Source organism: Phoca vitulina, unplaced genomic scaffold (assembly GCF_004348235.1).
Source record: "Phoca vitulina isolate PV1807 unplaced genomic scaffold, GSC_HSeal_1.0 scaffold2, whole genome shotgun sequence".
Taxonomy (NCBI): domain Eukaryota; kingdom Metazoa; phylum Chordata; class Mammalia; order Carnivora; family Phocidae; genus Phoca; species Phoca vitulina.
Window position 1 is genome coordinate 95,505,142 of NW_022589705.1, and position 15,668 is coordinate 95,520,809.

At 40.1% G+C, this 15,668-nt stretch overlaps 1 protein-coding gene across 10 annotated transcripts in view; it reads right to left on the minus strand.

Moving 5' to 3' along the window:
* Positions 1-15,668, minus strand: part of PER3 (period circadian regulator 3) — a 75,560-nt gene that overhangs the window by 36,639 nt on the left and 23,253 nt on the right. For all 10 annotated transcript variants that reach the window (XM_032394419.1, XM_032394427.1, XM_032394433.1 and 7 more), the window contains 3 exons: positions 8,541-8,673; positions 7,972-8,096; positions 7,570-7,737 (listed from right to left, as the gene is read on the minus strand). In XM_032394419.1, the coding sequence (XP_032250310.1) occupies positions 7,570-7,737; positions 7,972-8,096; positions 8,541-8,673 (426 nt within the window). The remainder of the gene's footprint in view (positions 1-7,569; positions 7,738-7,971; positions 8,097-8,540; positions 8,674-15,668) is intronic.

Sequence of the window (15,668 nt, forward strand, 5' to 3'; positions counted from 1 at the left end):
GATCTGTTCTACTGTTCTCTTGGTTTCTACTTCATTGATTTCTGCTCTAATCTTTATTATTTCTTTTCTCCTGCTGGGTTGAGGCTTAATTTGCTGTTCTTTCTCCAGCTCCTTTAGGTGTAGGGTTAGGTTGTGTATTTGAGACCTTTCTTGTTTCTTGAGAAAGGCTTGTATTGCTATATACCTTCCCTCTTAGGACCACCTTTGCTGCATCCCAAAGATTCTGAACAGTTGTGTTTTCATTTTCATTGGTTTCCATGAATTCTTCTTTAATTTCCTGGTTGACCCATTCATGCTTCAGTAGCATACTCTTTAGCCTCCATGTATTTGAATTCTTTCCAAATTTCCTCTTGTGATTGAGTTCCAGTTTCAAAGCATTGTGGTCCAAAAATTGCAGGAAATGATCCCAATCTTTTGGTACCAGTTGAAGACCTGATTTGTGACCCAGTATGTGATCTATTCTGAATGTTCCATGTGCACTCAAGAAGAATGTGTATTCTGTTGCTTTGGGATGGAATGTTCTGAATATATCTGTGAAGTCCACATGGTCCAGTGTGTCATTCAAAGTCCTTATTTCCTTGTTGATCTTCGATAGATTTCATCTTAATTGCTACCAATTATTTGCATTTATTTATTTTCACTAATTTAATTGCTTTTCAATAAATTCTTACAACCGTTATTACAATAGCTGGAATATAAAACTTCATCAACCTAGCAAATAAATTGGTTTTACTTTTTCTGCCTTTCTTTATACTCTTTGTACACTTGTATATACATTGTACAGTTGTAACACTCAATGTGTACACACATATTTATTAAAATCTTATTGTAAATATTTTATCTTCTTAGATTATTCCAAATGTTTTTTATCTTTGAATTAATTTTACAAATCTGTAATATATTCATGGGGTTCAAAAATCAAAAAGCCTTGAAAAGGCAGTCAGTAAATCCTCCCCACTCCTGTCTACTATGTGCCTAGTTCTTGATTTTCCTCACAGAAAACCGTTTCTTTCATTTTCTTATCAGTTCAGTTTATGCACCTATAAAGAAGCATGAATATAGATTTTTACCTCAGAGGCATGTAATATGTACACTATCTATAGTGTGTTTCTTTCACTTAATGGTGTCCCTTCTACCAGTACAATGGCAGCTGTCTTACACTTTTTCTGTATCATAGGGCTTCCATTTCACGTGTATACCACAATTTATTAAAGTAAACACCGGTAGACAGACTTTTAGTTGCTTCTAAACATTACTTCTCCCAAGTACAAGAGATTTCATGGTGGACACAGTGGTGGGCTTCCCCACAACATCCCTTTCACCTCTCCCCTCTGTGCAGTCTCCAGGAGGTGTGGGTTTGCGTGCCCCACTCCACTTCCAGAAGTGGACTCCGATTCGTTTAAATCAACAGAGCACAGCCAAGATGGAGTAACAGGGACTGGATTTACCCTCCTGCCTGAAATCAACTAAGAAAATGGACAAAACATATGAACCAATAAGCTCCAAAACACCGAACATCAGTGAACAAAAGAGTGACCCCTGAGGGAGGGAAAACAAACGAGGTGAGCCCTGGGGCTGCCCCAGCCTACTGCCTTGAGAGTTTCTGAGGTGCAGGGTGGGGAAACCAGCTGGAGCCTGTGAACGCCCCCAGCTGAAGAGGCAGAGCTGAAGAGTCTGGTTGGTGGCTAGAGTTTTCAGGGAAGAGTACTGGGGAGGAGAGCTGCAGAGAGTGGGCTCCACAGAGTCAAAGAGAACCCCCTGGAGTATTCACCAGTGCACTCACAGGAGGAGGAAGAGAAGAAACAATCACTGAAACTCACACTATGCAGAGAACAGCATGTGCTCCTGTCAGCCAGACTAGAAAATCTCCTAACTCTCGGGGTACTGGGTACAGTACTCAGAAGGACCTTGCCTCAGCAGCAGACAGTAATTAGCCATAGACTACACACCGCTCTAGTTCTGCCAAATGAATCTGAAAAGGATCGATTTATTTCCAAGTAACTTAGCTGGGTCCCAGAATTAAGCTCATCTATATTTATGGGAATGGATACTCACTAGCACCCATTCACAACATCTGGCATCCAATCCAAAACTGCCAGACATGCAAACAAGCAGGGAAAATACAACCCATAAGATGGAGAAAAGTAGTCAACCAGCTCGGGACTAGCAGAGATGTCAGAATCAGAGACGGGGACATTAATAGCTACTATACTGCACTCCATACTGCTAGAGGGAAGATCAAACATGTTAGAGACATGGAAGATGTAACAAAAGAAAGACCTGAACAGGACTTCTCAAAATGAAAATTACCATACATGAAATAAGAAATACACTGAATGGAATACAAGTGACAAGTATCGCATTAGGAAAGATTCGTGAACTTGAAGACGCCTCAGGAGCCTATCCAAAATCAAACTTAGAGGGAAAATGAAAAAAGACTGGAAAACTGAACCCAGCATCAGTGGACTATGGGACAACTGCAAGCGGCCTATACACATGTAACTGGAGTCCCAGGAAAAGAGGAGAGAGAAGCAGTACTGGAAAAAACAGGGGAGGGAAGACTTTCAATTTGATGGAAACTGTAAACCTACAAATCCAAGAAGCTCGATGAACCAGAAGGACAGCGCATCTTGGCATATCATACTCAAACCATGGAAATCAGTGATAAAGAGAACATCTGGGTGGCTCAGTGGGTTAAGCATCTGCCTTCGGTTCAGGTCATGGTCCCAGGGTCCTGGGATCGAGCCCCACATCAGGCTCCCTGCTTGGTGGGGAGCCTGCTTCTCCCTCTGCCTGCTGCTTCCCCTGCTTGTGCACTTGCACTCTCTCTCTCTCTGGTAAATAAATAAATAAAATCTTTAAAAAAAAAAAAGAGGGGCGCCTGGGTGGCTCAGTTGGTGAAGCGACTGCCTTCAGCTCAGGTCATGATCCTGGAGTCCTTGGATCGAGTCCCGCATCGGGCTCCCTGCTTGGTGGGGAGTCTGCTTCTCCCTCTGACCTTCCCCCTTCTCATGTGCTCTCTCTCTCTCATTCTCTCTCTCTCAAATAAATATTAAGAAAAAAAAAGAGAGAGAGAGAGATAGAACATCTTACAAGCAGCCAGAGAGAAGCTGTGCTGGAAACAAACCAAAGACAGCAGCAGATTCCTTGTCGGGAACAGTGCATTGAGAAGACGGTGGAGCAACATCTTTAAGTACTGAACGATGAAATTGCCAACCAGAATTCTATGCTCTGCAGAATACCCTTACAACAGGAAGGGACAACAGAGACATTTTCAGACACACAAAACCAGAAAGGCATCACCACCACTAGACCCATGGGAAAAGAACTAGTCAAGGAACTCATGCAGGGAGAAGGAGAATGATCCTAGATGAATCGACAAAACAGAACAAAAGCAGTGGAAGAGGTAACTACATGGGTAAACAGGTGAAGAGATAACCACCACCTACACGAGAACAGCAGCAGCATAGGGTGAGATTTACGACATATGTAGAAGGAAAACATAAGCCAAACATAAGCCAACAAAGGCCAGAAGGGGGAAGCAAAAGTACCCTATTGTTTGGTTTTTACACTATACATGAAGTGGTATAATATTTCCAGAAGGTGGGTTGTGAACAATCGAATGTGTACACCATGAGCCCCAAAGCAACCACTAAAATAAAGCCCACTCTAAATATTAACATACCCAGGTTAAAAGTAAAAAGGTGGAAAAGATATAACATGGCTAGTACTAATAAAAAAATGCTGCAGTGAATACATTAATATAAAACAAAGTGTATTTTATTTATTTTTTAAAAAGATTTTATTTATTCATTTGACAGAGAGAGAGCATGAGCTGAGGGGAGAGGCAGAGGGAGAGGAAGAAGCAGACTCCCTGAGGAGCAGGGACCCTGATGCGGGTGGGGCTCGATCCCAGGACCCCGAGATCATGACCTGAGCCAAAGGCAGACGCTTAACTGACTGAGCTCCCCCAGCACCCTGACAAAGTGTATTTTACAGCAGAGAATGTACAAGGGATAAAGAAGGTCATTTCACAAGACAAAAAAGTCCAGTTCATCAAGAAGACATGACGCTTCTAAACATTTATGCACAAGAGTGCTTTCAAAATGCATGAAACAAAAACCAGTAGTATCGCTAGAAGAAACAGACAAATCCATAATTATGGTCAGAGATTTCCGTTCTCCTCCTGAAGCAGAACAAGTACTGAGAAACCTAGTAAGGACAGACAGGATCTGAACAACAGTAACAACCACCCTGACTTGGTTTACACAGAACATTCAACCCAACAGCAGCAGAAAAAACATTCTTCCCAGTGCACACAGAACAGTCATCCAGAGAGACCATATCACAGACCATAAAACAAGGCTCGACAAATATAGAATTCAGGTTCTGTATTTTCTCTGACTACAATGGGATTAAATTAGAAATCAGTAACAGAGCCGTGGAAAACCCCCAAATCTGTGGTGCTTAAGTAATGTACGATAACAGACACATGATGATGAGTGATTTCAAATGAGACAGCTGGGGGGTAGTAGTCAGTATTAGAACATGATGAAAATGACAAAATCCACCAAAATGCATTGAATGCAGCAAAAGGTAAAAAGAACATTTGTACTAAAATCCGGTAGGAAAGAAAAATGTCTGAAATCGATTATTTCACCTTCCACATTGAGAACCTGGAAAGAGAAGAGCAAGATAAAACCAAAGTAAGCAGAAGAAAGGAAATAACAAAGACCAGAGCAGAAGTCCGTGATGTAGAGAACAGGAAAACAACGAACAAAACCAGTGCAATCGTAAGCTGGTTCTTTGAGAAGACCAATCAAATTGATTAAACTCTAGCCAGACTGATCAGGGGAAAAAGAAAAGAAAGACAGAAGGTGCCAACCTCAGAAATGACAGAGGAGCATCATTAGAGATCATACAGGTGTCAAAAGAAGAATAAAGGAACATTATGAACACTTTTATTCCAATAAACCTGACAACGTAGACAAAATACACCAATTCTTTGAAAGACACAAACTAACAAAGTTCACTCAACAAGCAGAAAACCTCAACAGCCCTGTGTCTATGACAGAAACTGAATCTGCAGTTAAACACTTAGCTAGGAAAACTCTAACCCCAGATGCCTTCACTGATTCCTAATTGAATTATTTTAAATTTGAGACGTATGACAGCCCAATGTATTTTATAACTCAATGAACATATCGTGTACGCTTGAGAATGCGTATTGTGCAGGTATCAGGTGCTGTGTTCCGTGAAGGTCAACTAGGTCAACGTGGTTGATAGCATTGTTCAGATTATCTGCTTTACTCATTTTCTGTCTAGATTTTTTTTTTTTAATTTTATTTAACTGTCTAGATGTTTTATCAACTGCACAGAAGGGGTGTTATATTCTTCAACTATGGTTATAGAAAGTCTATTTCTCTCTTTAACTCTTTCCATTTTTACCTCCTATCTTGAAAGCTCTGTTAGTAGCAAATATGCACAATGTATTCTGATTGCCGTGTCTCCCTGATGAACTGTTTGGCACCATGAAGCGTCTCTGGGAAGACCCTGTCTTGAAGTCTAAACCATACCGGATCACCAGCCTTCTTATGCTTCTCGTTTGCATTGTCTCTCTTTCCCCATTTGTTCTCAATCCATTTGTGGATTTATATTTAAATTATACTTCCCAGACAGTATATGGCTGGGTCTTGATTTTTTTTTTTTTCCATCTGTTCTGACAATTTCTGCCTTTTAATGGGAGTAGATATAGTTGGGTTTAGAGTGATTATTATTAATATGACATATTCCCTCTGGTGGTGATGGCTATTGCCCTCTTCCTCCTTTTCTGCCCTTCTTTTGGATTATTTGTGTGTTTATTATTTTTTCTGAGAGAGAGAGAGTGTGCGTGTGTGAGTGGGGGCAGAGGGAGGGAGAGAGAGGAGGGAGAGAAAATCCCAAGCAAGCTCCACACCCAGCACAGAGCTTGATCCCACGACCCCCTGAGATCATGACCTGAGCTGAAACCAAGAGTCAGATGCTTAACTGACTGAACCACCCAGATGCCCCAGGTTTATTTGTGTGTTTCTTAAAATTACATTTTAATTGATCTCTTGGCTTTATTTTACACTCCAACTTGACCCTACTACAGATTCAAAAACATGTGTTAATGGAATGGTTTCTGGAGACTACTTATGATTCCCTAGTCTGCCACTCATCTGCTGTGTGACTTTGGGCAAGTTAAGGGACTTAACCTGTTTGTGCCTTAACTGCTCCGTATACATAATGGAGATCATGACTGGCAGGGAAATGCGTTTGTGGTCACAGTCCTCAGACCCCACTCATTAGTAGAGTCACGGTGTAAGCTGCAGGAATATAGGCTTTCCAAACAGTAGAAGATATATGGATACTCTACAGATCCCCTGATTCTGTTTCCTGTCCTTGGAATAAAGATGGGCCCCGCAGATGCTGAGACTGGTTTAAGATCAGGAGAAACAATTATCAGTAAATATTCCCTTAAATGAAAGCTTAGAGACTTCAATATGAGTTCTTTCAAAATGGTAATATACACCAGAGTACAAGAAGTTTAGAGGCATAACCAAAAAATTCTTTTGCCACTGGGTGAGACCCACCCTGTGCGGGCTGGCACTGGCAGCTGTATGTCCACATGGGAATCAAAAGTGTTAAGAAAGGGACACTAAAAAATGTGCATCTGCCCCTTCCTGAGGGGCTAGCTCAGCTCCGATAAAACTATTTTCAGTTCATTAGAACCGTAATCTAATCTCACAACAGCTGTGACTCTTATGTCTTCTCACTGACGCCCAGCCCACCTGTCAATACTATACTCTCCATCTCCAAGGGTCAGTGTGAGGATCAAGTGAGTTAATTCTTATGAAGGACTCAGGACAGATGGCGGCACAGAGTAATAGCTCAACACGTTTACGAATCTGCCACTGAAGACCAGCAAAGAGAAATGAGAGAGAACCGAAAACCTGATTTAACACCTTTGTCGCCAGTTCTTCATCCACCAAATTGTTATAACAACAAAGTCAAAGGACAGGAGGCAGTAAAAAGGAACAAAAAGAAGACATCAGAATAATTTACCAAGTCATTATGTTGTTAAAAGGAAGAGAGTTTTAAACACACTCTCCTCATTGTCATCAGGCCAATACAAAAATCTGGACGTATATATGGTCAATCTAGTCACAACCACAGTCAAAGTTTGACAAGGACACCTTCTTTCAAGTGCAGCAACAAAGTGACCTAATGCAGCCCCACAGGAAACTTCATCAGTGATAGTTAACACTAACTGAGGACTTATTACTATGTTATCAGGTACTGTTTCTAAGTGCTTCCCACATATCAGCTGATGTGACAAGTGACAATGACTTAGAAATTCAGTCCCAACTATGTAACCAATACAAACATGATGATATTTCCAAAAGTACTTTAACTGAGTCAAAGAAAGGAAAACATAATTATAATTTAAGAAGTCATTCCTAAATAACTGATGTTAAGGGCTTTTGTTCTCTCACGGTAGTGTATTTCACACCGAGTGCACTGGAGAGCAGAAGGTAAACGTGGCACCTGACTCTGGGGGTGGGGCATGACCGATGGTGCTGCTGTCGCTGCTCACACGGAAGCCCAGACTCAGCACCTCGGGGGCCAGTGTCCGCGGAGCGCCTCCTGCAACGTGTGCGGCCCGCCCGGCAGTCGGCATCTCCAGGTTAGCTCCGGCTGGGCTCTGAGACACAGCTGGGGGCACAAAAGAAATTGACAATGAACAGAAAAATCCCCGCGGGAAACGTATGTTAAAGATTCAATTTGCAGATGTTTGTAACTGATGGGCTAAAACCTACTGGCCATAAAGGAGCAATATGAAACTAGGCTTGTTTGTGATTAACAAAATAAGTAAAGACGAAAACTTAGAAACAGAAAGGGATGGCTTTGTAATCATCGTCTGTCTAGCTAGGAGGGCATCCGTGTTACCGTGCAAGGCTTCGGCATCATTTGCCTTGTGGTTCTGTCTGTCTTCTTCTGAGGATGAAGAGGTTGTATTGGTACAGGATATGCACTTTCTTTTCAAAGCTGGAATGTTGTAACTCTTCAAGTATCTGCAACAACAGAATTAGGTCATGCATGCCCGCCTGTCCCCTAACTCTGCCACTTCCCATTTCTGTGTGGGTACTTTGTGCTCTCTTCTTTGATGAGGTCTTCCCTGACCATCCCAGCCTCAATCACTGGCCTGTCGTATCTCTTTTACTGTGACCTTGAGTTGATCTCCAAATCTTGCCTCATTTAATTTTTATGATCAAGGTCTTGTCTTCTCAACCACACCATGGCTCCTTCAAAGAAGGGATCCATCTTCTAATTTTTTGCATCCCCTGAAATGTTCAATTTATTATAAACTATATGTAAGTAGGCACTCCATAAATATCTATTGACTTAGAGTGAAAAATCAAGACAACCAATATTAAAAATGATGTAAGGTGTGTGCTTACAATGGCGATGTATGCTTTTGGAAAAACAGACATGTTCTCAAAACTTGTGTCTCACACCTGATAACACTGTCAATGCAGTTTATTTGCTGATAGGATGGGCTATGCTGGTCTTCTCTCCAGTTTTCACAAGACTCTGTGGGCACACTATTGTTTTTCAATGTCTGGATGGCAGATGAGGCCTTCTGTTCATCTGAAACATAACAAAAGGATACATAATTAGTAATATTATATGCCTAAGAACTTATCCAACACAATTAGATCAGGTCCTTTAGCATGTATACATTCAAGAGAATATTATGTAGCTATTAAAGATGAGCTCAGATCTAAAAAAATGCACCAATACAGAAAGATATCCATATGGAATGATTACATGAATGATTCCTTTTTTTACAAAAAAGGAATGAAACAAACGTTTCAGGCAAAGATTAATAATAAAACTATCAGGTGGAAGGCTGATGGGGACTTCATGATACTGAGCTGACACCACCTGCCAACTGACCGATGTTGGCATCACTGCGGGTGGGGTGACCAGACACCGTGTGAAGCGCCAGGCACTGCCCTGTAGACCTGTGCCCAACAAGACTTTCTGCAGTGACAGAACTGCCCTTCATCTGTGCTGTCCAGCACGGTGGCCACCAACACCACAGGTAGCCATTAAGCACTTTGCAATGTGGCTACAGCAACTGAGGAACTGAATTTTAAGTTTTATTTATTTGTAACTAATTTGAATTTAGAGTGTGGCTAGTAGCTACCATACTGGATAGCAGGGGTACAGAGAGAAGACACAAGGCCTCAGGTTGGAACCCTGATGAACTTCAACCTCATGTGGAGAATGATGAGCCAAGAATGGAGACTAAAAAAGAAAGGTAAGGGAGAGCCCGCCAACATGGCATCACGGAAACCAAGCCGGGAAATGAGTTCCAGGAAAGAGGAACCAGTCACGTCAAACGCTGCTGAGAGGCTGACTTAGCTACCATTGTTGTTGTTAGTGAAGGTCATCTTAGCTGCCTGGAAGACGGCGCTCCATTTCCAGAGGGGATTACAGAAAAAGGCCTGCTTAACTGTCACTCATTAACTTTTAAACTTCAAAAAAATTATTTTAAGATTTTTTTTAAGTAATCTCTACACCCAATATGGGGCTTGAACTTATGACCCTGAGATCAAGAGTCGCACGCTCCACCCACCGAGCCAGCCAGGAGCTCCTATACTTGTAATTTCTAAATAATTTTAACCTTGAAGAGGGTTACAGAAATAGTAGAGTTCCTGTATACCTTCCACCCTGCTTCCACTAATGTAACATCTTACAGGACTATTAACAGAAGGAATGAAACTAGGAAATGCACAGTGCGCACAGCTACTGAACTACAGCCTATGTGGATGTCACCCGCCTCTCCGTGAAATGTCATTTTCTGCTCCAGGGTCCAACCCGGGGTCTCATGGTGATTTCAGTTGTCAGTGTCTGTCTTTCCTTGTCTTTCTCGATCTCAACTCTTGTGAGGCGTACAGGACAGGAATTCTGTGGGAATGCCCCTCAACTTGAGTTTCCCTGATGTTCCGTCATGATGAAGTTGAGGGTGCGCGTCTTGGGGAAGAGTCCTGCAGAGGTGCTATGCCCTTCTCAGTGCCTCAGCCAGGAGGACATGACCTTGACATGTTTACTGTTGGTGTGTCAGTCTTGATCACTGGTTAAGGTGCTGTCTGCCAGGTTTCCTCCACGTAAAGTTACTATTTTACATGTAATACGTGATGTAATTTCAAAGGCACATTTTGAGGCCATGCAAATATCCTGTTTCTCTTACACTTTCACCTAGTGGTGAATGGACTTAACGCCACCAAACTGGACATTTAAAAATGCTTAAAAATTGGTTACATATATCCATTCACCTGTTGAGTGACACCTAGGTTGTTTCCAATTTTGGATGAGTACAAACGACGTGTGATAAACATACACAGACAAGTTTATGTGTGAATTTGAGTTTTTCTTTTGCTTGAGTAAATAAGAATGGAATTGCTGAGTCATACGGTAAGAGTATGTTTAATTTATAAGAAACTGCCAAACTTTTCTAAAGTGGCTGTACAATTCCACATTGCCTTCAGTACTGCCTGAGGGCTCTGGTTACTCCTCATTCTTGCCAGAACTTGGTATTGCCAGTATTTTTTTTTTTTCTTTTACTTTTAGCCATTCTAATGGGTGTGTGATGGTATCTCATGTGGTTTTAACTTCATAATGACTGAGTGTCGTTTCCCATGTTATTTGCCATCTGTGTGTACTTCACTGGAAAAGTGTCAGATCTCTTGACCATTTTTTGAATGGATTATCTTATTATTGAATTTTGACAGTCTTTTACGTATTCTGGATATGAATTTTTTATTCTATCTATATTACAGACATTGTCTTTTCATTGTCTTACCAATGTCTTCCAAGGAGAAGTTTTTAATTTTGATAAAGTCCACCTCATCAATTTTTCTTTTTTTTTTTTTTTTTACAGATCACACTTTTGATGTCATATCTAGTAACCTTTTTGCCAAACCCAAGATTACAAAGGTTTTCTCCTAAGTTTTCTTCTAGAAGTTTGTAGTTTTAAGTTTTATATTTAGGTCTATGACCAATTTTGAGTTAACTTTTGTTTAACGTGAGCTATGTGTTGAGGTTCATTTTTTACATATGTGGATGTCTCATTGTATGGTACCATTTTTTTTTGTTTTTTTGGAAAGTTTACCTATTATCCACTGACTTGATCTTGCACCTCAAAAACTGACTGTATTTGTGCAGGTCTGTTTTGGGACTCTCTAATTTGTCCACTGATCTTTTCACCAGTATCACACTGTGTTAATTATGGTGGCTTCACATCTAAGTCTTGAAATCAGATGGAGTGAGTCCTCCAACACTGTTACTCTTTTTCAAAATCATTTTGGCTGTTTTAGTTTTTTTTTTTCCCATAGAAAAAACTGCTGAGAGTTTACTTGGAATGACATTGAATGTACAGATCAAGCTGGGGAGAACTGACATCGTGTGTTCCAAACCATGAACCTGATGTATCTTTTCATTTACTTAGTACTTTTTATTTTAAAGTTTTTCTTTTATCAGTGTTTTGAAGTTTTCTGTATATGTATTGTTTCACATATTCTGTTGGATTTTTTATCTAAGAATTTCAGTTTTGGGTAGTTTAAAAAAAATTTCTGGTCCAAATGTTCCTTGTTAGTACACAGAACTTTAATTGATCTTACATACCGACCACGTATCTTGTAACCTTGCTAACATCAGTAGGAGCTTTTTTTGTAGATGCTTTAGAATTTTTCTATGTGGACAATCCTGTCATCTGTGAAGAGAGTTCTATTTCTTCCTTTCCAATCTATTATGCCTTTTATTTCTCTTGCCTATTGCACTGGGCACAGGACTTCCAGTCTGATGTTAAGACATGGTGAGTGGATACCCTTGACTTGTTCTCCAGGTGAGGGTGAAAGCATTCTCTTACCATCAAGCATAAACATTAGCTATTAGGTTTCTGTAGATGCCTTTTTTGTTAAGTTAATGAAATCCCTTTTCTACTTCTTATTTTTGAGCATTTATCATGTGTGGATGTTGAATTTTGTCACAGGCTTTTTCTCCATCTATTAAAATAACCTGTTGGGTTTGTCTTCTTTATTGTTAATATGGTGAATAAATGTGGCTAACTTTCATATACTGAACCAGCCTTGCATTCCTAGGATAAATCATACTTGGTTGTGATATATTTCCCTTTTTATGCTTTGCTGGATTTGATTTGATGATATATAATTGGGGATTTTACAAATACACTGACGCGGGATCCTGGCCTGTAGTTTCCTGGAACTGTCTTTATCTTGTTTCAGTATTAGGGTAATAACGGGCTCATAAAAGGAGTCTGGGAGTTTCCTTTCCAAACGTCCTCCTTCTATTTTCTTCTGTCTTCTATTTTCTGAAAAAGATTATGTAGAAACTGGCATTATTTCTTCCTTGAATGTTTGATAGAATTCTCCAGTAAAACCAGCTGGGCCTAAACTTTTCTTTTTGCAAGGTGTTTAACTTCAAATTCAGTATCTGTAATACACATAAGTCTATTCTAGCTACCTATTTCTTTTTCACTGAGTTCTGATAGGTTCTTTCTTTCAAGATATTAATAGACCAAAGTTTGGGAATAGAGTTGTTTGTAGTCTCTTTAACATCTGTGGGGTTTTTCATTCCCAATAGTGAGCATTTCTGTCTTCTTTTCTTGTTTGGTATAGCCAAAGGTTTTTAATTTTATTCTTACCAGTTTTTGATTTCATTAATTATCTCTTCTTGAGGGGCGCCTGGGTGGCTCAGTCATTAAGCGTCTGCCTTCGGCACAGGTCATGATCCCAGGGTCCTGGGATCAAGCCCCACATCGGGCTCTCTGCTCCGCAGGAAGCCTGCTTCTCCCTCTCCCACTCCCCCTGCTTGTGTTCCCTCTCTCGCTGTGTTTCTCTCTGTCAAATAAATAAAATCTTTAAAAAAAAAAAAAAAAATTATCTCTTATTGATTTCTGTTCTCAATTCCATCGATAATCCGGTTTTTATGATTTCTTTCCTTCTGCTTAGCTTGGATTTAATTTGCTTTTCTTGCTATTGTTTCCTAAGGAGGAAGCTTAGATTATTGATTTGAGACCTTTCTTCTTTTTCCCCTATAATCACTTAATGCTATAAATCTCCCTTTAAGCACTGCTTTAGCTGCATTCCACGATTTTTTTGTTGTTTTTCAATTCATTCAGTTCAAAATGTTTTTACTGCTCTTAAGGCCTTGACCTGTGGGTCATTCAGAGGTGTGTTCTTTAATTTCCCAACATTTGTGAATTTTCTAGATAAGCCTTCCTGTTACTGATTCCTAGTTTAATCCATTAGGTCAGAGAATATATTTGTTATGATTTATATTTTTAAAACACTGATAGGGGCGCCTGGGTGGCTCAGTTGGTTAAGCAACTGCCTTCGGCTCAGGTCATGATTCTGGAGTCCCGGGATCGAGTCCCACATCGGGCTCCCTGCTCAGCAGGGGGTCTGCTTCTCCCTCTGACCCTTCCCCTCTCATGCTGTCTCCCATTCTCTCTCTCAGATAAATAAATAAAATCTTTAAAAAAAATAAAAAAAAATAAAAAATAAAATAAAATAAAAATAAAACACTGATAAGGCTTGCATTATGGCCCAGAATAAGGTCTATCTTAATGAATAGTCCATGTGCCCTTGAGAAAAATAAGCATCATGTTGTTGTTGATTGGAGTGTTCCATCAATGTCCATTAGGCCAATTTTGTTGACAGTGCTGTTCAGGTCTTCTACATCTTTGCTGATTTTCTGTCTACTTGTTTTATCAATTACACAGAGAGGTGTGTTACAGTCTCTAACTACCACTGCAGATTTATTTCTCAAAGTCTTTATCAGTGTTTACTTCATGTATTTTGAAGCTCTGATGTTAGGTGTATAACCTTTTAGGACTGTTACCTGCTCTCAGAGAATCAACCCCTCTGTTGTCATGCAATATCCCTCTGAAACCCTGGTAATGTTCCTTGTCCTAAAGTCTACACTACCTGATATTAATACAGCTTTTCAGCTTTCTTTGGATCCCTGTTAGCATGCATATCTTTTCTAAACTTTTGCTCTTAACCTATGTTTTTATTTGCAAAATGGGTTCTTGTAGATACTATGCAGCTGCTTATCTTTTTTCATCCAACTGATAATGTCAGTCTTCCAGCTGGTACACTGAGAACATTCACATTTAATGTGATTACGGAAACAGCTGAATTAAAAGTATGCAACTTTGCTAGCTGTTTTCCATTTATTCCATCTGGGTTTTTGTTTCTTTTCTGATTCATTTTGCATTAAATGTTTTAAATTCCGCTTTGTCTCCTCTACTAACATTATTTATACTTCTTTAAAAACGAATTCTAATAATTGTTCTAAAGTTCACAACATATACCTTTAAGGAATCAGTTTCTACCCTCAAATAACATATTGCTTCTGGTGTAAGGACTCCATAGCAGCACATTCCCAGTGCCTCTCCTGATCCTTTATAGTATTTTTACATAGGTCATAAATGCAGGAGAGTATTTCTGCTTTAGTCAGTTACCTTCTAGGGCAATCAAAAATAAGTAAAAAATAAAATTTCTTCATTGTTTCCAATGCTTTTCATTTCTTTGTGTCGATTCAAGTTTTACATCTGGTACCATATTCCTTCCACCTTTAGAAATTCCCTTAGTGTTTCTCATAGAATGGATCTGCTGGCAATATACAGCCCCCCCCCCCCCCCCCCGCCATTTTTGTTTCAGAACTCTTTAGATCTCCTTCATTTCTGAAAGATACTTTCCACTAGGTAGAGAATTCTGGGCTAAAAGCTTTAGTTTTCCTCTGAAGACATTTAACCTAACTAATTTGTTGGCCAGGACTGAGATCTGTTGTTGCTATGGTTTCACTCAATGTATCACAGCTTTCAAATTCCTCTAATGACACTTTGTGCTTACATGGTGGCTGGTGGCTAGAGAGCTTTGGGTTTTTGCCAATATTTGCTCCACTTGCAGCCTATGATCTTCCCTTTGCACTATGCCTCGGAGGCCTGTCTCTTGCGAGTTACTGTTCTGTCAGCCGGTGCACCAGTATCCGGGGCTTGATCTCACGTCTCCCTGCAAGCATGTGTCCCTCTTAGATTTTAGGCCTGTTGGCTGCCCTGGAGCCTCAGCACTCTGATGGGTTCAAGAAAGCTCACGAACTCACTGCCATATAGCTTTTTTCCTTGTCAGTTTGGAATGATGCTCTTTCCAGCTCTCCCTGAGCACAAACCAAAGCTTGCTCACGCTGAATGAGTTCAGTTCACGGATCAATGTTTCTCCCTCAGGTGCTGACACTCTAGAAGTGGAAAAGTCCATTTTCCCCAAGTTCCCCAACTGCTTCTGGCAGCTGGCATCAGTATGTGTAGCTGATGAAGGGGCTTTATATCTTCATTACTCCTTGCCTTTCCATATTAACTTCTAAAATTTCCCTTCTTGTTCTATTTCAAAGCCAAACCTGCCCTCATAAAAAAGGTAAAAATATAAACTTAAAACCTTATGTTCTTCTTGGCTCTGACACCCTGTATATAAAACACGTATACAATGATTATTTAGTATTTTCCTTCTGAGTGGTGCTATTTCTAGTATTTAAATTACAACATTTTTATCTTTAAG